Consider the following 26124-nt stretch of genomic DNA (forward strand, 5'->3'; position numbering starts at 1 on the left):
TGGCAGTGGTCAATGTGGCAGGCACCAAGAGATTTCTTTAGGCAGTCCTTGAACCTTTTCTTTGGTGCACCTCTGTCACGGTGGCCAGTGGAGAGCTCGCAAAGTAGAATTAAAACACCAATGCCTTTTTGTGAAAGGAATGTCAGTAAAACTCAAAGTCAAAATAACAGGAGCATGATCAGATATAACTATTCCTTGATATTCACAAGATTTTGTCATTGAAATCAATTGATTGTCTATTTTAAACATAAAAGGAAGAAATGCTGTAGGTTAATGATCATGCAAAGATATAAATTCAAAAGCTTTACATCATCCATACTCCAGAAGACTCAAAGCTTCAAATCTCTGATCAATGACAAGGTTCAGATTATAAAACCTGTTTGCCCTACAATCCCAGGCAGTGTGCCTCCATCAAAATATTCACTCCCATCTATTCACAAAGAAAAGATCAAAAAAGAGTAACTCAATGCTATAGACCTGAGGGTGATGGATGTTCCCAATAGTCCACAAGCTGCTTGTAGCTTTTCTTTGTAGACTAACTATCCAATCTCCATTTTCATGAGCTGAGATGCTCTCTTTAGACTGAGAGAAAGAAATTCACATTCAAGTTTGTGTCAATGTTATGTGTACATAATCAGTTGAGGCAGCAGACCACTGCTCATTCCCACATTGACATGGTCTACTCTACTGGCAGATGGAGGCCAGTCAGAAATAAGAGGAATACCAATCTACAAAAGTGCTGGAGAAACTCAGCAGGTCGTGCAGCATCTATAGAAAGAAAAAGGAAGTTGACGTTTCGGACCTGAGCCCTTCTACAGGAATGCTGAAAATCAGGCAGATGCCAGATCAAAAGCTGACGGCAAGGAGAGGGATTGGAAGAGAGAGGATATGGGTGGGAGGATAGAAGAGAAAGAAACTAATAGGGCAAGGGCAGATAACCCTCTGATAGGAGAAGGAATGGAAAGGGGTGGGAAGCTAGAGGAAGGAAGACAGAAATAAGGGAAAGATAGGGACTGGGGGAGTGGGGTTAATGACAATTGGAGAAATCAATAATTATGCCATCTGATTGGAGACTGCCAAGAAGGAATATAAGGAGTTGTTCCTCCAATTTTCAGGTGGCTTCAACTTGGCAGCACATGAGACCATGAACAGACATGGCAGTGTGATGATTTTGTGTGTAATTTAAATGGTTGGTCACTGGGAAGTCTAAGCTGTTGCAGCAGATAGAGTGAATGTGTTCAATGAAGCATCCAATCTCCCTGACGTAGAGGGGGCCAAATCAGGAGTGCTAAATGCATTAAGTGACGGCAGATAAAGTGCTGCTTCACTTGGTAGGTCTGTTTTGGGCCCCAAATAATGGTGAGGGAAGAGGTGTAAGTACAAATGTAGCACTTCTTGAGATCACAGGGGTTGGTACTGGAGACTGGTGTGGAATGGGGGTGGGTTCAATTTGTGCGAATGGATGAATGGACAAGGGAGTAATGGAGGGACAGAAACTGGAGAAGGCAGAGGGGGGGAAGTTGTGTCTGGTGGTGGGAATACGCTGAAAGTGGCACAAATTGAAGAGGGAGTATGTTGACTCCTAAGGATGGTGGGATGGTAGGTGAGGACAAGGGGAATCCTGTCCTTGTTGCATCTGTAGGGTAAAGGGGACAGGACAGATATGTGGGAAATAGAGAAACAGAGGTCTTCCACTGTTCTGTTTTTCATTACTGATTATAAAGCAAATGATTTTTAAAAAATAGTAGCAGCAAATCACAAACCATTCTGCAACTACAATGGTGCATTCAAGCAAGTTCATAACCTCCCCAGTGGAAAATGACAAAATGAGTTGTCTAGTAATTTTGTTCCTCTCCAAATTTTATTTTCTAACATTGGAAACTTTATGCAAGTGCAAAGGTATCAATATAAAACTTGACATTCATAGTCTTGGTTATTCCTAGATACGAAGGAGATGAACCAAAGGAGTTCACCACAGGTCAGCTTGACTGGTGGAATAGGTGTGAAGGATTAAATGGCCTACAACTGTTTCTGAAATTATTTTTAATGTTTCTGATCTGCAACCTCAATTTGAAGAGTGTTTTTTTTGTAAAGAATAAGGATCCAACATTAAACTGGGGCATGGACAAAATTGGATTCTGATACGAGCTGGTATGTTTCAGACTGAGCTTTGATGGCTTAACACTGAGGCTTGTGAGAGCAAATGCTTCTACCTTTTACCAAGTTCATAAAGAGAGCAGGGAATCTTGAATTTGATGGCTGTTCTGATATTTGGTTTTATTTTTTTAAATTTAGACGTACAGCATGGTAACAGGGCCTTTCAGCCCACATGCCCATGCTGCCCGATTACGCCCATTTAACCTGCAACCCCATACACTTTTGAAGGAAGGGAGATCCTGGAGGAAACCCATGCAGACACGAGAGAACATACAAACTTCTTACAGATAACACCAGATTTTGTCGAGCATGGAAACCAAAATAACATTATTGCCTTAGTATCTATGTATCACATGACACATGAGTAAATCATTTTTTTAAAAATCTATAGTTTAAAAATAAAAATCAGGAAAGCCAGATGATATTTGGGAGAGCCTAGGAAGAGAGGAGGTCCCAGCCATGGTAGGAGGCAGGACTTAAACCCCACTGGGTAACAGCTGTAAAACAGCTCCCTGGTATGGGAGTTAACAGAGCATGAGGAATATTTGACTGGGAGAAAGATTACATCTCAAAGCAAAATTACAAAGGGAAGCTATGGACTGTCAAGGAGACTCATCTTGATTGTTGCGCGGGGGCTAGATAAATCCTCATTCCCCACAAACCATGTAATTAAAGACAAGTTAGCATGTCTTAAAATTATTGTGAGCAGATTGATGAAAACCTGCCATTGGCAATATTTTGGCCATGTAGATAAAAAGAAAGACTCAAATAATTACCATTTTTATGTTATCTACACCACAATAATTCACTTGAAAAGAAGCATCAGGATTGTCAGCAGTGTTTCCTGCCTTGTCCCAGGTGGCCATACCTCACACTGTTATATGTCACCCAAAGATATTATTTAAGCTGCAGTGCGATTAAAGCTACCAAACATTAAAATAATGTCTTCTAATTCCTGCTGTGAATGGCATGGTGGATCTGTTCCCTTCTGCTCTGTTTTCCACAAAATGTATTAATTAATGAGGGAACTCTGGGATGACACACAAGAAGAATCCCATGGCCTCAATGGGCTCCTGATATGCTTAATGAAGATTCAATGTTTTCATCTCATTTTGACAGGTATTGAAGGACAAAGCTTAAAGTTTACCATTTGTCAGCTGCACTAACCTTTAACCCAGAACATTTGTTTTTTTTTTGTGTCAACACCCATTCCCAAAGAAAACAATTGATATTTCATGCCAGCATTAAAATTGTTTGTTTTATTTTTGTCCATTTATTGGACATCATGCTCTGTGAGCTTCATATAACACCCACAAAGTAAAGTGTTTCATTCTTTTATGTGGATATGTGGGGAATAAAATCTGAAATAACAGATCCAAAGGAAAATCTGGTAATGTACAGGCTTACAATCCTGGTTAATATTTGGTAACATTTAATTCTAGATTTGAATTGCTTTTATCCTTTTTCCAGTCAGGGCATTAACCTTAACATGAGTCAAATTGGAGATCAGCAACAAAGAGGACTCTGGCACAGGGGTTATGGAGACAAGGAAGCCTCAAGGTTGTTGAAGAACTTTGTGGGTATTCCCCAGTAACACCCATGTTTCTACTAACCGGGTGGGCAATAATTTTAAAGTTTCATTCCCACATTGTAAAACATATATCATGGAACACCAAAAGGACTCCAAGAAGATCCATCCGTCTGTGCCCATTGAACATCATAGCAAGTTGATCATCTGAGTTAATAAACCAGCAATTGGAAACTGTTATCACCCTGTTAATGCTGATTTGGCAGCTAAAAATTGACTGTGATGTTAAAAGACTGTTATTTTCCCACCATGAACTACCAACTGCCACTGAGTCAACTGCTCTATGCATCCACAGCAAATCAAAAGAATTTTTTAAAATTTGAAATTTAGACATTCAGCATGGTGACAGGCCATTTCAGCCCTATGAATCTTTGCTGCCCAATTTACACCCTATTAACCTACACCCCAGTACATTTCTGAAGGGTGAGAGAAAACAGGAGCCCTTGGAGAAAACCCATGTAGACACAGGGAGAACATACAAGTTCCTTACAGACAGCGCGGGATTCAAACCCAGGTTCGGTCCCGATTGCTGGCACTGTAACGGCATCACCAACTGTGCCGTCCAGGGATGAACTACCAAGGATCATCACTAATGCTCACAACAGCAGGTTCTATTTGCCTTCAGAGCTTGTAGCTCTATATAACTTTCAGGAGAGCTTCACAAGATGATGTTTGTGGTTCCTCAAAGCTCTGACTGCCTCATTGACATTGCAGGGATCCTGAGGCATTCAGATGATGATCCTTATCCAAGGTGACCTGCCAGGAGAAACTATAGATGCTGTCACAATAACAACATTCAAAAAGCATTTGGACATATTTATGGACAAAAGGGGCTTGGAGGGATGGGCATCAAATTCAGGTAATTGGGATTAGGGTTATGGCCTGCTTGGGCCAAATGACCTGTATGACTATATGGTTCTCTGACTCCAGAGTGTTAATGTATTAATGTTGCCAAGGCTAGGAGATGGAGATAGAATACAGATCAGCTTTGATCTCATTGAATGGCATAACAGACTCAAAGGGCAAATGTACCCAACTCCTGTGCCAATGAGGAGGCCCTAAGAAAAACCCTGTTGATGTTTAAATTGATAAATTCCATCTTATTAAGTGGAATTGCCGTTTTGGCAATTAATTCATGAAGAAAAGGTCAATACCATTGTCAGTGATGCGAGTTCCTGACTGATTACCTCAATTTATTTTTGAGCTTTTGCAGAGTAATAGAGATGAATTTACTCCCCTTGAGGGAGGTACAGGGTCTGTCAGTAAGTGCCCTTGATAGAAATCCTGCTTTGCCTTTACCCAATGAAGCTATCACAGGCCAATTTAATCCCCTCAATGATGCAATCCCAACATTCTTTCACTTTGCATTTTAACTGAATTAAATACTGTTTCAACCACTGTGGAGGCAGAATAGATGCTGAGAGCCAGACCAAAACAGAAAATTCTAATTGAACATGGAAAGTAGCAGCAGGAATAAGTTCAAGTCAAGTTTCACAAGCACAACCTGACAAAACAGCATTCTCCGGTCTTTGGTGCAAAGCATGCAGACACACAACCAGACATAACACACATACAGTCAAACAATACATATGCAGGACGAGTATTTCATCAATGCAAATAAATATTCTTTTGTACATGTGAGGGTCTCGGTTGGTTAGTGTGAGCAGTTTCTTTGGCTGTTCAGCCTTCTCGTTGACCGTGGGAAGAAGCTGTTCCGCAGCCTGGTGGGGCTGCTTCTGATCCTCATGTATCTCTTCCCTGACAGGAGCAACTGAAAGATGCTGTGTGCAGGGTGGAAGGGGTCCTCAATGATTTTGCACACCCTCTTCAGATAATGATCCTGATAGATCACATCGATGGGGGGGGGGGGGTGGGAGGGGTAGTGGGTAGGGGGAGGTAAACTTCTGTGATCCTCTCTGCCATTCTTATGGTTCTGTGGATTGTCCTTCAATCCATTTCTCTGCAGCAACTGTACCACACAGTGATGCAGCCGGCCAGGACACTCTCGATAGAGCTCCTGAAGGAGGTTGACGCATTAGTGGCCGGTAGCCTTGCCCACTTCAGTCTTCTTACTGTTGTGCCTTCCTGACAAGTGGGGAGATGTTGAGTGTCCACAATAGGTTACTAGTTAAGTGAATTCCAAGGAACTTGGTGCTCACCACTCTTTCATCTACAGGACTGTTGATGTGTGGTGGAGGATGGTCATTCCCATTCCTCCTGAATTCCATAATCATCTCCCTCTCACCTTGTCTATGTTGAGACTCAGGTTGTTACTCTTACGCTATTTAACTAGATGTTCCACCTCTTTTCTGAGGTGCGACTCATCGTTGTTGCTGATGAGGCCAAATACTTATCTGCAAACTTTTAAAAAAATATATTTTTCACATTATGAACCATATTGACCAAAATACACATAAACATTTCCCTCTTGAATATACACAGTGTCATTTTCTCCTCTTTTTCCCCCCTCCCTTCCCTCCCTCCTTCCCATCCCCCTCCCCACCCACTCAATGTTCAACATATACGATACATTAAACCCATTAAACAATGTCATCACACAATGAAAATAAACAAGAAAATTGTGTCATCTACTTATACCTACTGGGTCAGTTAATTTCGTCTTCTCATTCTGTCACTTTTGGGGGTGGAGGTCCGCAGTAGGATTTCTCTGTTGTGTTCCATGTACGATTCAATGATAATTAAAGATTTATAACAAACATGTATATCATCTGCAAACTTGATGACACTGTTGGAGCTGGAACTGGCGATGCAGTCATTGGTTAGTAACGAGAGCAGGAGCGGGCTGAGCACACAGCCCTGAGGTGCGCCAGTCCTCAGCCTGTCAGTGCTCGTTGTTCTGCTACCAGCTATGGTCTTTCCATTAGAAAATCCAGGATCCTGTTACAGAGAGAGATGTTGAGTCCCAGTGAGGATAGATTCTTCACTAGCTTCTGGAGAACGATTGTATTAAACATTGAGCTGAAATCAATGAATAGCAGTCTGGCAAATGAGGCATTCTTCTCCAGCTGGGCCGGGGCAGAATGGCTATTCTGTGGCATCATCGATGGAACTCTTTCTTCTTTAGGCAAATTGAAATGGGCCTAGTACGTCTGGGAGGTGTGCTTTGATGTGTTCCACCAGCAGAAACTTGAAGGCAAAAAAATGTATTCCCATAACTTGGAAGTCTGATATGGATCTGGATATAGAAAGATGGCATACTGAAGTTTGGAGTTGTATACCACTTGAGAAAATTGCTTATAAATAAGAGACAAGTATTATATACTTTGGAAGATATGGAGCCCTTATTTACAAAATATGGGTGTTAATATTTAAATGAAGCTCTGACATTCCCTTCTTCTTAAGGTCTCAGACTTTAAAGAGACTTTAAAGTAATGTTGAGAGTCTCTGGTCCCATTCTTATTCTTTTTTATTTTTTCTTTCTTCTTTTGTATGGGGATAGAGGGGAGGGGGGTTCTTTTATTTTATATGCCACATGTATTTGTATTGTTTTGAATTATCTTTAATTATCTTTTATTGTGTGGTTTGAAACTATTAAATTATTTTTTTTTTAAAAGCAGATGCTTGAAGCATTTCATAATAATGGAGGTTATTGCCACAGGGCTATAGTTATTGAGGCCTGTTATTGTCGCCCTCTTGGATATCAGGATGATAGTTGGTGTCTTGAACCTTGTGGCAATGGTGGACTGCTGCAGTGAGGTGTTGAAGATGTCTGTGAAGACCTCCGTCAATTGGTCTGTGCAGTCCTCAGTACCCGACCAGGTATGTTGTCTGGTCCTGCTGCCTTGTGTGGGTTCACCTTGGATAGGGTTCTTCTCTCCTTGGCCTTGGTTATGCAGGGGATCTGTTCATTAGGGGGAACACAGATCTTTCTTTTCTGTCATCATGTTCTTCTCATTAAACTGTGCATAGAGAATGCTCAGACTGACTGGAAGGGAGGCGTCATTGTCTTTACTTCACAAGGTTGATTTGTGATTCATTATAGCAGTGGTTCTGCACCTTTTTCTTTCCACTCATATTTTTCTTTGGTTTGGCTTAGCGGACGAAGATTTATGGTGGAGTAATGTCCACGTCAGCTGCAGGCTCGTTTGTGGCTGACAAGTCCGATGCGGGACAGGCAGACACGGTTGCAGCGGTTGCAAGGGAAAATTGGTTGGTTGGGGTTGGGTGTTGGGTTTTTCCTCCTTTGTCTTTTGTCAGTGAGGTGGGCTCTGCGGTCTTCTTCAAAGGAAGTTGCTGCCCGCCGAACTGTGAGGCGCCAAGATGCACGGTTTGAGGCGATATCAGACACCAAGAGATTTCTTTAGGCAGTCCTTTTACCTCTTCTTTGGTGCACCTCTGTCATGGTAGCCAGTGGAGAGCTCGCAAAGTAGAATTAAAACACCAATGCCTTTTTGTGAAAGGAATGTCAGTAAAACTCAAAGTCAAAATAACAGGAGCTTGGGAAGGCGTTGGTCCTCCATTCTGGAGACATGACTTACCCAGCGCAGTTGGATCTTCAGCAGCATGGATTCGATGCTGTCGGCCTCTGCCATCTCGAGTACTTCGATGTTGGAGATGAAGTCGCTCCAATGAATGTTGAGGATGGAGCGGAGGCAACGCTGGTGGAACCATTCTAGGAGCTGTAGGTGATGCCGGTAGAGAACGCATGATTCGGAGCCGAACAGGAGTGTGGGTATGACAACGGCTCTGTATACGCTAATCTTTGTGACTCACATACCACTTCAAGTAATCCCTATGACATAAGTGTTCTATGATTAGTAAGGGATCGCTTAAGGTGGTATGTGGGTGGGAAGGGAAGGTTGAGAATTACTGCTCTAGACCCAATTCTTACTGAAATATTTTGCTTAAGAAAATTTGTCATTGACCCATTTCCTTTGGAGTTATGAAACCATGCACATAACAAGTCAATTAGGTGTAATTGAAACAGTAGTTTTCAAACTTTTTCTTTCACCCACATACCACCTTAAGCCATCCCTAACTAATCACAGAGCACTGAATACTTAAACTGAGTGGAAAGACAAAGGTTGAGAACCTCTGCATCATAGTTTTGATCCCTTGCTACATGCGCCTCGTGTCACTGGTATCATATAGCGGAGTCGTTGAGCTATTTTTGCCCATACCCAATGAAAGTATCACAGTCCAATTTAGTCCATTTTTGTGGCTGATCATTGATGCACCATCAAAAACTCCAAAAGACTAGAAGTTATGTAAAACTGATAGGCTTTTATTAGCAGTAGAATGGAGGCACGTCCATGCTGGTCGACTGTCCTGAACTGGGGAGGGAGCTGTGAGACAGTCACCTTTATTCAGGAGTCCATGGGAGAGGCCACAGGTATAGTCAGCCAAAGGGGCACATCCAGACAGCTACATATACATACAGTGGTTTAGCACAATCATCCAATTCAGTACCTTGTTCTAGCTTGTTCCCCATCTCCCTTCATTCCTCTGGCCATAAGTACATCACTTAACTCCTTCTTCAGCATATTAAATGATGTGCTATTGATTGCTTTCTGACTTGGGATTTGCACAAATTTGCCACTCTCTGAAATAAGAAAAATTCTCAGTCTTAAAAAACTGAGCTTCCTGGTCTGATCTCATCACCTTCATCAATGTCTCCTCACATCTACTCTCTCCAAGCCTGTCAGAATACTGTTGGTTTTGATGATATGTTATTCTTCTGAATGTAAGCCTAATTGGTCCAATTTCACTTTATTTGTCCTGGACCATCACAAAAATCAGTCTAATGAACATTCACTTTCTGCATAACAAGAAAATTCTCAAGTAAGGAGACTAAAAGAACTGAAGGTGTGGTGTCCTTAGGTCCAAGACAGCATTTCATGCTTCTCGACTCATGTTCTCATTCTCACCCAAAGCAGACCAGCATTTTCCTTCTTCATCACCTGCTGCACTTAAAGAACTAGGGCATGGTTACATCAAATTTTTATTGCACCTCTCCCTTTCCCAAGCAATCTCAAGTCAGATAATTATCTGTGTTCCTCTTATTGTCACCAAAATGGACATAATTTGCACCTTCCACCTTACCCAGCATCTGCCCTCCATCTCAATTTGTCTAATTCAATCTTCTACATCCTCCCAACCTTTATGTTCTCGTGTAGATTTGGAAATAATATGATGAGTTCCCTCATCCAAGTCATTAGTAGCTTTCTTGAATAATTAGAGTTCCAACTGTGGTCCTTGCTGTTGGGAAAAGATCATGTTTTACCTCCTTTTCTTTCTCATCATCAACCCAGTTCCCATTCCATCTTCTCATGTCAAACCTAAATAGATGTCTCTGAAAATGCAAATACAGCAAATCTACTCCATCTCCCTCATTTATCCAGCTACTTCAAAAAATCTAGTTGATTTGAAAAGCATTATTTTCCTATCACAAACTCATGGAAGCATTTTCCATTCTGTCATTTTTCTCCATTCTGATTTCTATAATTGACTCTGCCATTTTCCTTACTACCAGCAAGGCACCTCATCCATAGTACAGCAAGGAAGACACAGTATGGAAGCACAGCATTACAGAGAGAAATTAGTTGGTATTGAGTGAAGGCAACATAATTGTATTATTGTGAGGTTCATTCAGGAGTCTGATAATTACAGGGAAGAAACAGTCCTTGAAACTGGTGGTAGGTGATTCTTCTTCCTAGTGGTAGGGAGAATGAAGAGAATGTGCCAGGGATTGGATGAGTCTTTTAATATGTTGGCTGATTTTCCAAGACAGCAGGTGGTATAGATGGAGTTGATGGAGGGAGGGGGAGTTTGTGATGGGCTGAGCTGCGTTCAGAACCCTTTTCAGCCTTAGCTCGCAATGATGCATCTTGACAGAATGCTTTCAATGGTGCATCTATAGAATTTATTAAGGTATGCAGGTGAAATGCCAAATTTCCTCAGGCTTCTAAGGAAGTAGAACCAAAAGTGCACTTTATTGGCCATTGCGTCAACATGGGTTGAACAGGACAAGTCGCTGGAGATGATTATTCCAAGAAACTTACATCTCTGTAGGTGCAGAGTGAACTCCACCCCTTTTTAACTTGTTAATCTTCAGACTCCTCTACATCCTTTCTGAAGTTAGCAGTGTGAAGAGGGAATGGCTTGGGTGGTGAGGATCCTTGATGATAGAGCCTGCTTTCTTAAGACAACCCCTCTTTGATGGAGTGGAGACTAATACCCTTGATGGTCTTGGCTGAGTTCACAACTCTCTGTAGTCTTTTCCTGACCTGTGCATTGTCACTTCCATACTAGATAATGATACAACCAGTCAGAACTCTCTCAGCAGTATTTAATTTTTTTTTAAAATTTAGACATACAGCACAGTAACAGGCCATTTTGGCACACAATTTAGACCCAATTAACCTACATCCCCAGTATGTTTCAAACAGTAGGAGGAAACAGGAGACCATGGGGACTTGCTGACATCGGAAGAACATACAAACTCCTTACAGACTTCGCAGGATTTGAACACCAGTCCTGATCACTGGTGCTGTAAAGCCATTGCACTAACTGCTATCCCAACCATGCCACCTACCTGTAGAAATATTGTGATCATTTCTGCCCAATGGTTCCTTTACTTTTAGCTCTCTAAATACCTCTGGTGCACTAATCGCACCCTGTCCAGCACAGCCAATCCCCAAGTGTGCTCATGAACAAGCAGCCCTAAAAAGCCATCTCTTAGGGATTCTACAAATTCTCTTTCTTGAGATCCAGTCCCAACCAGGTTTCCCCAATCTGCAGGGACATGCATGTTAAAAATCCCCCATGACTACCATAATATTGCCCTTCTGACAAGCCTTTTCAATTTACTGGTGTGATTTGTTGTCTTCGTGCAAGCTATTGTTTGGAGACCTGTATATAACTGCCAACAGTGTCATTTTACCCTTTCCATTTCTTAACTCACACACAATGATTCTGTATGTTTTGATCCTCTATCACCTCTAGCCAATGATTTAATGTTATTCCTTACCAACATAGCCATGCTGCTTACTTGCCTATTCTTTCAATATATATTGTGTATCCTTGGACATTCAACTCTCAATGACATCCATCCTTACCCATGACTCCATGATGGCTATAATATCATACCTGCCCATCTGTAGCTGTACAAGATTATCCACTTTATTCCTTATGGTGTATGGATTTAAGTATAAAACCTTTCACCCTGTATTTGTTACTTTTTTGACTGTGTCCCTGTTGCATTGCAATTTTGCCCTCTCTGCCTGTCCTTCCCTCAAACTCCTTACCAGCTGTCCCTACTTGTGCATCAACCACCTTTTCCTCTGCCTCTTCACTTTTTTTCACACCCATCCTGCGACTCTAGTTTCAACCCTGCCCCTCCCCCAATAACAATCATAAACCTCCCTGCCAGGATATTGGTTCCTCTTGGGTTCAGGTGCAACCCATCTCCAGAAAAGCATCCAATGATCCAAGAACTTGAAACCCTTCCACCTGCACCAACTCTTCAGCCACATATTTGTCTGCACTATCTTCCTGTTCTGACCTTCTCTACCTTGTGACATTGGGAGGAATCCAGGGATTACCACCTCAGAGGTCCTGCTATTCAGCCCCTTTCCTAACTCTTAAACTTACTTGCAGGACCTCTATCTCACCTGCCTTTGTCATTGGTACCAATATGTACTATAACCTTTGGCAACTCATCCTTTCCTTTAAGAATATTCTGCATCCACTCAGCGTCATCCTGGACCCCAACACCCGGGAGACAACACATTATCCTGGAGTCACTTTTGCAGTCTCAGAATTCCTCTATATTACCTTGACTATCAAGTCCTCTATGACTATCGCTCTGCCTGAGTTCATCCTTCCCTCAGAGCTCATTATGGTGCTACCCAGATAGGTCACCTAGCTATCTTCCTCCTGCCTCTTCAGGGTAACTGCATCCTTGTAACTCCTGCCTATCACCCTCTCAGCCTCCCAGATGATCCTTAGTTCATCCAACTCCAGCTCCAATTCCCTAAAATGGTTTGTAAGGAGCTGTATTTGGATGCACTTCTCAAGATGAAGTCATCAAGAATATTGTTGGCTTCCCTGACTATCCAGATTCTGCAAAAGGAGCATGTACCTTCCCTGGCTTCCATTCCCATTGTCTATGAAAAAGGACATTTTTTTTAGAAAATCCTCTCTTGATCAGTGGCACCTTGCAGAATCACTTTGTTCCTCAAAGGGTTGTCCTTAACTTACCTCAACTCCTGCACCACCATCTCAGCCTCTCCTTGCCGAAGTCTCTTGAGCCAAAGCTTTAAAGTCCCATCCCTACACTAGCCATAGCCGCTCCACTTGAGTTTCTCTTCCTCTTATTGGCTACAGCTAATGAGCCAATGGAGAGATTTAAGCAAGCACCTACCTTTCCGGTGCTTTTCCAACTCTCCTCTCTTTCAGAGTTCCCCTCTCACAGTCTGCGATGAGAATAGATCTGATGTAACACATATTTTAGGTGGGTGGTGAAGAAATGGCTTCCCAACAAATCTCACCAATTTTGGAGGAAGAGGAAGGAAGCAACCAGTCTCAATGCGTCGACCATTTTTTTTTTCTCATACTGATGCTGTTTGAACTATTAAGTTCCTCCAGCAGATTGTGCTTAACTTCCAAGTTGTCGCAGGGCAAGATCAGTATTTGTTGACAGGACATTTTTCTCATTAAACTATTTTTTTTAACCATTTTTACTTTTTTCAATCAAGCAGTCATAAAAGGCTTACCAGAATTTATTATTGTTAATTATATTATTCACATACTGTAGATGCCTATTATTCCATATGAATAATTACAACTATTGATGATAAATTCTGGTAAACATTTGAGGAGAGAGAACTTTGCAACCACACTGCACTGCCTTTTGAAGTTGGAGGATATCTGTCAAGGGCCTTGTGCTTTCTCTAAAATATCCTCAATTTGCATAGGATTGAAAGCAAGCAGTGCAAACTCACAAACTACAATAAAAATGTTAATTTTTTTTCTGTTGTGCATCTTTATAATGCCTTTTTGATTGTTGTTTCTGCATGAATAAAACACAGCTGTACATCTCAATAGGATGTCAGATATCTCAGCTTCTGCCTAAAATAAGCAGTTATTAACATAGCTGATCAGTACTGGAATGTATCTTGAGGGCATTTCATTATGAGTTAAAACAGATTATTTTTAACTTTTTGAAATTGATTCCAGCAGCACGGTTAGAATATTTTATGCATCTTTTTCCAAGGAATCAGGACTCTTATGAACTATATCTTGGAACAGAAGCAAACGACAAACTGCTGGTGGTAGTCTTGGGGCAAGCAGCATCTGTGATAGCAAAGGGTTGTTGAAGTCTTTTTTTTAATGTAGGTATTCAGCACAGTAACAAGCCCTTCCACCCCACCATGAGCTCAGGCACCTCAAATACCCCAAATTAACCTACAACCCTCGTATGTTTTGAAAGGTTAGAGCTAGAGCACATGGAGGACACCCGCGCAGACGCAAGGAGAACCTACAAACATCTTACATTCAGCGTCAGATTCGAACCCCAGTTGCCAGTGCAGTAATAGTGCACTATACTAATTGTACCACTGTGGGTCCTAGGTCCTGATATGGGGTCTCAATCTGAAACATTTGGCATCTCTGTGAGTTCCTCCAGAAATTTTTTTTTTGCTCCAAATTCCACAGTTTCTTGTGTTTCTAAATTCTGGAACTCCTAACTCAACAAGATACCAGAAGCATCTACTCTAGAAGGACTATAGCAGTTCAAGAACATAAGAACATAAGAAATAGTAGTAGAAGTAGACCATCTAGACTGTCAAGCCTGCTCTGCCATTCAATGTGATCATGGCTAATCTGATTATGGTGAAGATGATGGAGCCTAATAATAAGATTGCATTTCAAGAACTTGAGAATGCAATCCACGCTCCATTTACACAGTAAACACAATCTTTTGAATAATATAATCAATAAACGAATGGAAAATAGTCCACTCCTTCTATTGGCTTTGCAGAACATAGAATACTACACTTTGAACAGGACCATTAACTTACATAATTAAATTTAGATATACAGTATGGTAACAGGCCCTTTAGGCCCACAAGCCCATGCCACCAAATTACACACAACTGGCCTACAACCCCTGTACATTTTTGAATGGTGGGAGGAAACTGGAGCCCGAGGGAGAACCCAGACTGACACAGGGAAAAATACAAACTCCTTGCAGACAGCGTGGGATTTGAACGCCCATCATGATTGCTGGTGCTGTGACAGCATTGCACTAACTGTGCCACCCTGATTTGGAACTGTAAAAATATTCTAATTTTATTACATGCAGGATTATAGGACATCAGTGTAAAAATTAACAAAACTTATGAGAGGAATTGAGCAATGTAAATGTGGAATGGGTTTCTTGCAAATTGTTGTTCTATATTGGTTTAACTTCTTCATGAACCAAACTTAATCATTCACAAAAAAATAGCAGCCCAGCTAAAAAGAGTTGGAAATATATCCACCACATGATAGTGTGCCACCTCTTCAGTTACCTGTGCTGCATGAGTGAAATTACCTTCGATTTTGTCCTTTCAAGCTTTTTGTATTGTTGCCCCACTCCCTCCACCCCCTCCCCAACTTTCCCTAGAATACTGAAGTAAAGAATCGCTTGGAATATTAATTGCTCTGCATAAAGTGTCTTTTTCCCAGGATAGATGATTCTGTACCAAGAAGGCATAGGTTTATGGTGAAAGGGAAAAGACTTGAGAGGAACCTGAGGAGGAATTTTCCACTAAGAGGTCCTTCATAACTGGAAGGACCTACCAGAGAAAACTATAAAAACAGCCATAATTTTGATATTCATAGGGCCTTTGCACATAAAAATGGATAGGGTTTGAAAGGATATGGACCCAAATGTAGGCAAATGGGATGAGCCAGAATGCCAACTTGACAAGTTGGGCCCAAGGGCCTGTTCCGTCTTCAGTAACTCTATGACTTTATTTAAATGGCATGACAGAAGCATGTACTTCAGTTTTATTTTGATTGATCAGTTGGTAAACGCCTATGGATTAGCCACAGATTTTTTGATGGACTGAGGAGAAATTTAGACTTTACCCATGTTCTGGTCAGACCTGGGAGGCAAGGCCCAAGTAAAGAGTAAAGGCCAGCAATAAAGTTCTGGATCAGAATGATATTATTGAAAAGTGAAGCAGACTGAAGGGCTGACTGTCCTCCTTCTGCTCATTTTTCCAATGTTTTTAAATAGAGAGTAGTCACTCGTCTTTTTAATTTTAATTTCTCAACAATATCCCATGATCTTGGATTTTCTGAAAGTTATTCCACATTTACTTGTGTGAATGAGTTATGAGCTGGTCCATTGTTTTATTGTTTTAATACCAGGAGAAACCACCTTCTTCAACTTAATCCAGTTATTTGAAGTCATCCTTTCTATTCAGTGTGGATATAGCTGAAGGATGGCTTGCTTTTTATTTCATTGCAAAATAACTAGTGATAGATTGGGTTTAATAGTATGTAGAGAGCGATGAACTTAGCAGCTGAACTTCTGTTTTGTAAAATTGGAGGAAAAATATTTAAAAAAAAACAAAGAAAAAATTAGCAGATATGATTGCGATGAAACAGGAGATTTTTTTTATAAAAAAACTTCTGCATTTTAATTAAACACTTGAATAAAAGATCATATTCATTGTTCTTATGAATTCCTTCTTGTGAATACTTTTGACTTTTGACTAACATTTAGGAGCAAATGAGTTATTTGCTTAACTTGAATTAATCAAATAAATTAGCACACTTCACTTTATTTTAAATTGCAATACAAATTTAATGCAATTAAGAAATTATTCTAATGATGATGAGTTGGAAATGATTTTGCACATTAAAAAATACTTTACTCTAGGATATGTAAAATTAAAGAGCATTAGTTCGAATAATGTCTCAATGTTGTCAGGTGGAATACTTTTTGTCTGTTTCTAGTATACATGCTGACCGATGTTGCAATCAATAGTAAAGTGAGTGCAGACGTCTTTGTTTACTGAAGATTTTCTGGTCTAAGCAACAAACATGCTCCAAACACACATTCATATGAACTAAATTATGCATAAAGGTTAAGGAAGCAGAGCTTCATTTCTTTGTGGGGAAAAAAAAAGAGACTTCAAGGTGACTTAATTGGGGTTTGAAGATTATGAAGGAATATTGCAATATTCATTATCATAAAGCATTCAAGTAGCAGGGGACTTGGGTTAAAAATGAACAAGTTAGCTCGAACACTTCCAGGCTAAAGTTAGTGCTGTTGTTTAATAAATTGTCAGGGAAAACTACATGGATACAATAATATATTAATTGTGTTTCCAGAGAGAAAAGGGATTGAAAAATATGTTGCAATGGAAGGATTGGTAATCTTGAGTGTGATTTTGCTTATGTTTCCTATATACCATCATTGATCACTTCATTATGTAGTCTGAGAGACCACATTGCACAATTTCTCATCCTATAAGACATTTATCTGAAAGTGTAATAATAGAACTCTCATATTTTTCACTAATTGCAAGTCATTAATCAATTATCTCAGCAAAAACATTTCAAAAAGAAACATAGAATAGTATTACTGCTCTGCACATTTTACAGTGGAATTTCAGTTAAAATAATACCATCAAAAATATGACTGGTATTAAAAAAGAAAAAAAAACATAAAAATTAAGATGAGATGCCCATTTCTTCTGCTTCTGATGTGATAGAACTCATTGCAAAAAAGAATGCAAATCTGGTGAATAGCCCGTTGTCCCAAATTCCTCGAAAGCAAATTATTCTGGATGCTGTAAATCTAACACAAAAACAGAAACTATGGGATAAGAGCAGATCTGACTGCTTTTGTAGTGAGAAGAGAGAGAGAAAACCATAAGCTATCTGCACAACATACATAGAATTTTTCAGCGTTCTGAGTTGCAGTTGTGAAAACACAAAACATACTTGAGGTCAGATGCATTGAGTCAGAGGGTATTCTATAATTTATGAGGCCGAAGAACTGTACACACATATATGGTTCCCTCTTTACAGTAACACAGTGCCTTTCGTTTGAATGGGATATCTGATCACCAGGTGAAATTAAATGGTTTATTTTTTACTTTATCAATATTTTAGATAAATTAGACCTAAGATATTTAAAAATGTAGTTATTATTTTTAATATTTGATTTTTTGACAATTTTTAATTATTTTGTTATTTGTAAGTTGATCATCAGCGACATTTTGAAACAATGGAAAAAAAGTTTCAAACTTTACAAGTTTTTTAAGTGGAACCTTAGTTGCCATCTCTTTGGCATAATCACGACTCACAAATTATTTTGCTTCCTGGAAAGGTTATAGCAATAATTCAGGAGACATTAACAAGTGTGCAGGTTCAAAAGGAAAGTGCAGTATTGGGTTGGCTAGAGGTCAAATAGAAGGTGTGGGATCCAGCAAAATTCAGCCTATAGTCTCATATCAACATGTAATTGTCAAGGGTGGCAAAACTTTGAGATATAAGGAAATAAACTGTGGTTCCAGATGAACTTATTGGTTTTTATGAATTTGAGGAGGATTTCCTGGAAGGTTAGTCAATTAAGCTCATTTGGGTGCGTCTTAGAAACAAAACTGGCACAACTATTTTCCTGGATATGTACCACAGGCTTCAAACCTTTCACTTGAAACATGGGTGTAGACATTTAGTGTAAAAATAATAGTGTATTGCTTGGAGGGATTTCAACATCTATTATTTCAAATTTTCAATTGAGAGCAATAACCAAACCTCTTACGGCTTTGAATTAACAGACAAGCTGTCTTTTTGAGCAAACAGGCTTCCAATGAAACAATAACACTAGTTTTATGGCTTTACAGCTTTGGACAGTCCTCGAGTAGGTGTTATCTGTGTGTAAGTGTCTTTGTGTGTTTCCCTGTTTCCAACCCACAAGGTGCCTCTTTAAAACAAAATATATTATAACTTAAACATTAATAATGGGATAATTCTATAACAGTGGGTTACTATTGAAAAAAACAAAGGTGTGGAGATCTACAGAGGGTGTAAAGGTGCTGTTGGCATCGGGGACAAGATCCAGGATTTTGGCAGAGTATGGGTTTGTTATTATTATATAACATGTACCTTTGACATATAAATGGCCAGAATGTTACTGTTTTAATTTTTTAAGAATATATAAACTATATGAACACTTCACAGATCAAAATTAAAAAACACATATTTGAACCCAAAATTTTGTTATTTACCTGTTGAGTACAAAAATCGTACACATTCGACAGGTATTAAGCAGTGAAGGATTAAGAATACTCATCAAAATACACAGTTGGTATTTTTAATAATTATAAACTTAAACCATATTTTCCATTTTGAAATGTTTTTAACACACAAACAGTGCTATTTTATTAAGAATAAACTGCTTCTCATGGATCCTTAACAATGAAAGGGAACAAATGTATTTTATGTGGAATTGCCAGTTGTACAACCGTCGCATCATTGAATGTTTGTCTGTAAAGAAAAGCGTGAAAAGAGAAAAAGGCTCTAAGATAAGATGACCAGTTCCCATAAATCGAATTAAATGCATAATAATACAATGGGAAAGCCATGGTGGAAATGTTGATTTAGTCCGGAAAGACTATCCCTTAAAAGTGGCAAAGTGGCCGTTTCACTATTGTGCCACCCATCAGCAAGAAACGAGGCATCATTCTGGCTGCCGAGGGATTAACCCAGGCACTTTTGCACTTTGCACAAACTGTACATATATTACCATCATATATTTGTTTTTATTTGTCTCAAGCTTCATAGTTGATATCGCTGCTGTGGTAAGTTTTGGCAAGTTGTATCTGTTACGTTCCACAAGTCGCGTCATGGTCAATTAAATTAGTTATTTGAGTTGGCGAAGGAGGGTAGCAGTCAAGTGACATTACCTGGAAACTGGGTGTGTTTTCTTTAGATGAAGCAAATAAACAAAAATTGAAACCAAGTCTTTGGGAAAGAGCTGGGCTCAAGACCAGTGGGGGTTTTGGATTCCCTGCTGCTTGGGACCGGCCCAGGCTAATTCAATGCAATCATTACTATATTGATGCTAGATTTGTGAATGCGTGCATTGCAATTAATACATATAGAATTCAAGTGGAAGTGCTGGTATTAAATGGAATTAAAAAATCAGAATAACATTTAATTATCAGAAGAAAGCAAAGTATTTGAGGACTTTGGAAGTCCAAGTGCCAATCTGCAGTAACTTCCTCTGTGAGAGCTCAACATTCACTCAAATGCTGAAAATGAAATGAAACTAACTCACGGTTTTTTTTGTTGCAGAGTTGTTTGGTAAAGGCAGGACTAAAATCAAAACTAAAAACGGCTTTAAGTCATTTCTTTTGGAATTTTGTGGAAAACCAGACTGACAGAAAAATCTTCACTATTTGAAAGACAAATATTGAAATGAGGTGTTCTTAATTTCCAGTCCCTCCCTTCTACAATGCGGCCGCTGTTGCATTCCCCACAACTTAAAGTTCCCCACTTGCCTTTTTTATTTACAGAGGAGCCGGAGATCCAGCCGCACTGCACCCCTTGATTGTAGCTGTGATGTATAGTGAATGCTTTCCATCTGCATTCACTGTGGAGAGGTACATTGTAATTGGAGAACTGAGGGAGGGAATGGTTGAATTCTCTAATTACCATGAAAAGGAGGGACTTTTAGATGTTTTTGTAAGCCAATAGGTCTATAGGATGCTATGGGTGGGTGTAGTGCACTACCAGTAACCACAAAGACTAGGCAGAGGGCTTTAATGTACAGAATAACCTACCTGGACCAGATCCAGGTATGGCAGGAAGGGAGAGGTGGCTTGACTTTTATGGTCCAGGATCATGGGGGAGGAGTCATAGGGTATGAGTTATCAGTGGGCTGGCCAGCTCCATATATACAGTAGTCAACAATAACTATATAAAATGGAGGAAACATATTACCACAGTGGGAAAGGAAGAGATTTCTGGGGCTCTGACAGAAGAGATGACAAATAACTGGAGGGGAGCAAATGTGTGATCTTTCTGTCAGGCCACTGCTGAAACATTGTGTACAGTCCTGGTTGCCTCATAATAGGCAGGGTGGGATTGTACTGGAGAGGATGCAGAGGATATTCACTAGGATGCTGCCCACAGTGGAGTGTTTCTTTTCTGAGAAAGGGCTGGATTGGCTGGGATTGTTTTCCTTGGAGCAGAGAAGGCTAAGAGAGAACCTAACACAAGCAAAGAAAATTGTGAGCGACAAAGGTCCATGACCCCCTGGGTTTCTTATGAGTGTTCTGGTTTCCACCCACCCTCCAAAAGAGTATGGGGTTTGTAGGTTAATTGATATATTTGGGTGGCACAGACTCATTGGCTGGAAGGTCATGTTACTGTGCTGTACCTCACAAAAACAAAACAAATGCATCTATAATCAGGTTTGGGATCAGGAGTAGGAGTTTTAGAGGCAATCTGAGGATTTTCTTTATTACTATCAGGAATGCGCAGCTTGAGGGCATGACTGAGGCAGGTATCTCACCGCTTTTAAGAAATGTTTAAATAAACACTTCAAACACCATGCATAGAAGACGATGAGCTGATTGTTGATGAATGGGTTAGGTACAGATACTGGTTGATGGCCAGCACAGATCATGTGGGCTGAAGATCCTATTTCTTGGACTGTACTCGACGAATTACAGAAGGATGGGGGTGGGGGGGGAACGGACCTCAAAGAGGCATTTTGTATGTTGAAAGATCTGGACAGAGTAGACTTGGCAAGGATGTTTCCCATAGTAGGGAGGTCCAGGGAAAAAGGGGACAACTTTAGGATAACAGGGATGCAAAAAAAATCTTCAGTCAGAGTCATGAATCTGTGGAACATCATTGAGTGCATTCAAGGCAGAGTTTGACAAGTATTTCATTAGTCAGGGCATCAAGGGTTACAGGGAGAATGCCGGGGAGTGGAGCTGAGTTGGAAGGATAGATTAGCTCATGATTAGAATGGTGGAGCAGACTCAAAGGGCCTACCTCAGCTCTTCTATCTTGTGGTCTTATGATATTTCCATGCTCTCTGATCTGCTGCATCTCCCCAGCCACATCTGTTTTATTTCAGAGTTCCAGCATTTGCTGTAGTCTGCTTCTGATTCCAAAGAAAGTGTAACTGATAACAGGACCATTTCTACCATCTTTGCACAAATCTCAAAGGGCCTTGAACTGACATCGCATCATTACCAAATGATGCTAACAACCTTTTGAATCCATCACTGAATCCAACAATTTCAGATCATTTCCACGTTCAATTACCAATGTTGGGAACAATTTTACAACTACCATTTGTAATTGCTGGACAACATCCATACTGTCATTTCATCTCCCTTGTCCTTCCCTATCACAGTATCTCTCCTGTGTTCTTTTCACCCCTTTTGCATTTTTCCTTGGCTTTGTCCTTGATTAAAATGTGTTACATCATTACATACCCCACCTCTAATGAATGGTCAATTTCTTGAAATGTTAATTCTGTTCCCCTCATCACTGGTGCGGCCTGCTCTGGTGAATATTTCCACCATTTTCAGTTCTTGTTGCAAAGTGCCTTGTTCTACATTCTGATTTTGACTCAGCTCCACTCCCCGGCATTCTCCCTGTATTGTCCAAGCACAATATCAGCTAATGTTTCTTCAAATTCAGCCACAGCTCACTTGTACAGATGCTGAAAAAATAATCATAATTTCATGAAAATTGTGCTGCGGGATAATAAAATAGATGGATCAGTGTTTTTGGTGAAATAGTGAAGAAGAATTTAATAAAAATGCATTAAGCTTTCAAACATTAACATTCCTTGATAGAAGAGAGTGGTAGACTAAAAACTGAGCACACTGTCATTAAAATTACACTGGATTTAGTATCAAGGCATCATTAGATTTATGTTTTGCTGCATTATATAAAATACATTTTTATGTATTGTGTTTGTTATTATTTTTCATTTCAGTGCAGAATTTCTCTGTCGTTTGACAAACTGCCTTGAGTCATTGATACGGCTTCTTAAAAGCAGAGCTGAAAACAATTTATCAAAGCTAATCCCAGTGCTCCAAGAAATTATATATAAAATAACCAAACAACTTAACGCTTGACAAGTGTTCTTTCCCTTACACTTAGCTTCCTATTCTTCTCTCTGTATTGTTTTTATTTTAATGATACAATCAGATTAATTTTCTTTTGATTTGACAGAATAGGTATCTTTCTTTGCTTGTCAGTTCCAACTGGGAGCTATGTTCTAAAGAACCTTTGGCAATCCATTCCAGATGTTGAAGACATGCGGACTACATAGCCAACAGGTTCAGCCACAGTGACCAAAGATGACTTTCTGACAGTATAATTTATCCAGGATCCCTAGTGTTTCATATCCTATCCTCTCCGTCTTCATGCCTAATTAACCCACACTGACAAACACAGGGCACTGAGTCTGTGCTGACCACCAACCATCCATTTACACTGATCCTATTTTATTCTCCACACATTCCCATCAACTTATTCCCATGCTCTTACTCAAGTAGAGTAGTCAATTGACCTACCAACCACCCATGTCTTTGGAATGTGGCAGGAAATCTGAGCACCTGGAGGAAGTGCACATAGTCAGAGGAAGAACATAAAAACTCCACACAAACAGCACTCAAGGTCAGGATTGAACCCGGGACACTAGAGGTGTGAAGGAGCAACTCCACCCCCTGCAATACTGTGCCACCCTAAACCTTCAGTAACTTCAAACTCCTTATTGTTCCTTAACCTTAGTTTTCCCTTTGCCCCTAAAGGTTTTGAAACCCAAGTTGGCCAATGCTTTACCATATTCTTTTAGCTAATCTTTTCAGGTATTTCTTTCCACATTTAGTGTCCTCAACTGCAGCATCAACTCCTCACTGATATACTTTGATTTAAAAGATGACTGTTTGCCCACTTCTTGGAGTCCTGGCTGGTCTGATTCTTTAGATTGGTTTGCTTCAAGGTTTATATCTGTATAAATTTCACAACTCCTCAGAAGGAGATTTTTTTTGGTGACTTTCAAATAGATTTCAATCAAAAAATAGTCAATTTACCGTGTCACAGGTGTATTTGGTTCTTATTTAACTGACCACGTCATATTCTGTAGTTTTCAATGCCCTGCAACAGTCTACGTCTTCCTGCAAATAACTGTCTTGGTTAATTATAAAGCTAATGTATTGATCAGACCTCCATTTAGAAGAATTAACTGCTTTTAATGCTTTGTGTATAACTATCAAAATTCTGGGTCATGATTGCAAAAGAAGGAAGCAAATGTTTGTCTGGGTCTGTATACAAAAGTGATTTATTTTATTGCCACCAGCGACAAACGGGTCACTAATAAATCAATACCAGAGTAATTGTAATGTGAAATGGGGTGGTTTAAAGGAAATACTATGACATTAGACTTAAAAGACCAGGAGTTAGTAGGTGTTTCAGTCCCAATAATTTGATTATATTGATAACGAAAGAAGCTCTGGAAAAAAAATAAACCAAGTCTTGTTTATGTTCTCTGTTATCGCCAAAAGCATGAATTTCACAAAGTGAATTCCAAAATATTGCGAATCAAAGTCAGAAGCAATAAGAATTCAAAAGAAAACAAACATTGGGAAGTTACAGGAAGTCGCTGCTCAAGTGATTCCATTTTATTTTTGCCTTCTAGGGGGCATCTTCGAGTTTGGTGGTAAAGTTTGCGGACACTGACAAGGAACGTACGATGCGTCGTATGCAGCAAATGGCAGGGCAGATGGGGATGTTCAACCCAATGGCGATCCAGTTTGGTGCATATGGTGCCTACGCTCAAGCGGTAAGTGAGGCTGCAATTTCATTAAAGAGGCAAAGTGTAATTTCTGAAACTCCTTGTATGTTGTTGCTGGCAGTAGATGAAGAAAAGTACTTAACTTGTCCAGAAAATTGAATTAGAACAGGGATAATTCATGATTTTGGAAAAGTGTTACTAATGTGAAAATCTATAATTATTATAGTAATTATACGTTAATATAGATATGATAGTTATATTCCCATATATCTATATGTTACAGATGTCATACATATTCATAAATCTATAACACATTTATAAATTTTTGTCCATATTAGACACTGTCAGAAGTATAAAAAAACCTTCTGAAAGGGACATTTCAGTAATTTTTGTTTCATAATCAGAAATATCCTGGCCATTTGAGACAATACTGTTGTCATGGCAATGCTGTTATATTAGACATTTTGCAGTGGCTTATGTAGACATGATGTCAATACTTACTGGCATAATTACATTGTCAGATGCAAGTAGCACAATTAATGATTTTAATTGAAAAGTCGAGATAACATGTTGAAAGCCTCACTGTAATGGTTTGCAGAATAGATAAAGGAGTCATCAACTGAGCGCTGGCTCCTCATTGCTGAGGCTGCTATCACTCAGATTCTACATACAGCTGGGCTACTTTCCAGCTTGGTGTGAGATTCATTGGTTTAACCATCTTCTTTGTGCTCATCCATCCATATCTCAATGCTTAGAAAACCTATTGATGGCAGCTATTGAAAAGCTGTACTTAAATAGGGAGTGTCAGAAATAGAAGATAATATGTCCCATTGAATTCATCAGTCATTCATTATTTTCATGTCCTCCAAAACAATTTCACTTTTCCTGAAGATATCACCATATTTCTTGATTCCTTTCTGTCCAGGAAAACAAAATGAATTGAGTACTAATTGAGAAAGGACAACAGGCAAAGCATAGGAGATTGGGATAGTCGGATAAATCTTTCAAATAGACAGCACAAGCTAGATGGGGGCAGATGGCCTTCTATAGGACATTATCATTTGATTCAACATGTGTGAGGTTTTATAGGAGGGAGTTGGCTCAGCCCACGGATTGGCTTGAAGAGATCAAGTAAAAGGAAATAGAGAAATTAAGGTAAACACTATTGGACAAATAGGCCAGAGTAAAAAATAAAGTTGATTATTTAGGTTGATTAAATAGGTATTTGTGAACATTGAACTTTTCAGGAACCATGACTTTGTTAATCTTGCCTCCCTTAATCTGTGTCACTGGTGAATGTTGCATACACTCATTAAGCAAGCCTGAAGGCCAGAAGCATTGGAACTGCACTAGCTCTGAGAAACTTTTGATCTCAATGATTAGTAACACCAGATTCCTGCCTCCCAATCTGGTGATCTTATGGCTGTGCAATTTGAGCTCAACAGGAAACCAAGGTCAGACATCATTGATCTCAAAGAAAATTCTCCACAAAGATGCAGCAATTTCTGTGATGCCAGCTACTTCATTGGGATTTCTGGTGTTTAGGAGGCACCAGAAGAATACTTTGGTACACACCTCGTCTCTT

General features: G+C 39.7%; 1 protein-coding gene across 8 annotated transcripts in view; it reads left to right on the forward strand.

Annotated features, from left to right (window-relative positions):
• Positions 1–26124, forward strand: part of celf4 (CUGBP, Elav-like family member 4) — a 557316-nt gene that overhangs the window by 327962 nt on the left and 203230 nt on the right. For all 8 annotated transcript variants that reach the window (XM_069924113.1, XM_069924109.1, XM_069924111.1 and 5 more), the window contains exon 4: positions 24444–24587. In XM_069924113.1, the coding sequence (XP_069780214.1) occupies positions 24444–24587 (144 nt within the window). The remainder of the gene's footprint in view (positions 1–24443; positions 24588–26124) is intronic.

The sequence above is a fragment of the Narcine bancroftii genome, chromosome 3 (assembly GCF_036971445.1).
Source record: "Narcine bancroftii isolate sNarBan1 chromosome 3, sNarBan1.hap1, whole genome shotgun sequence".
NCBI lineage: Eukaryota > Metazoa > Chordata > Chondrichthyes > Torpediniformes > Narcinidae > Narcine > Narcine bancroftii.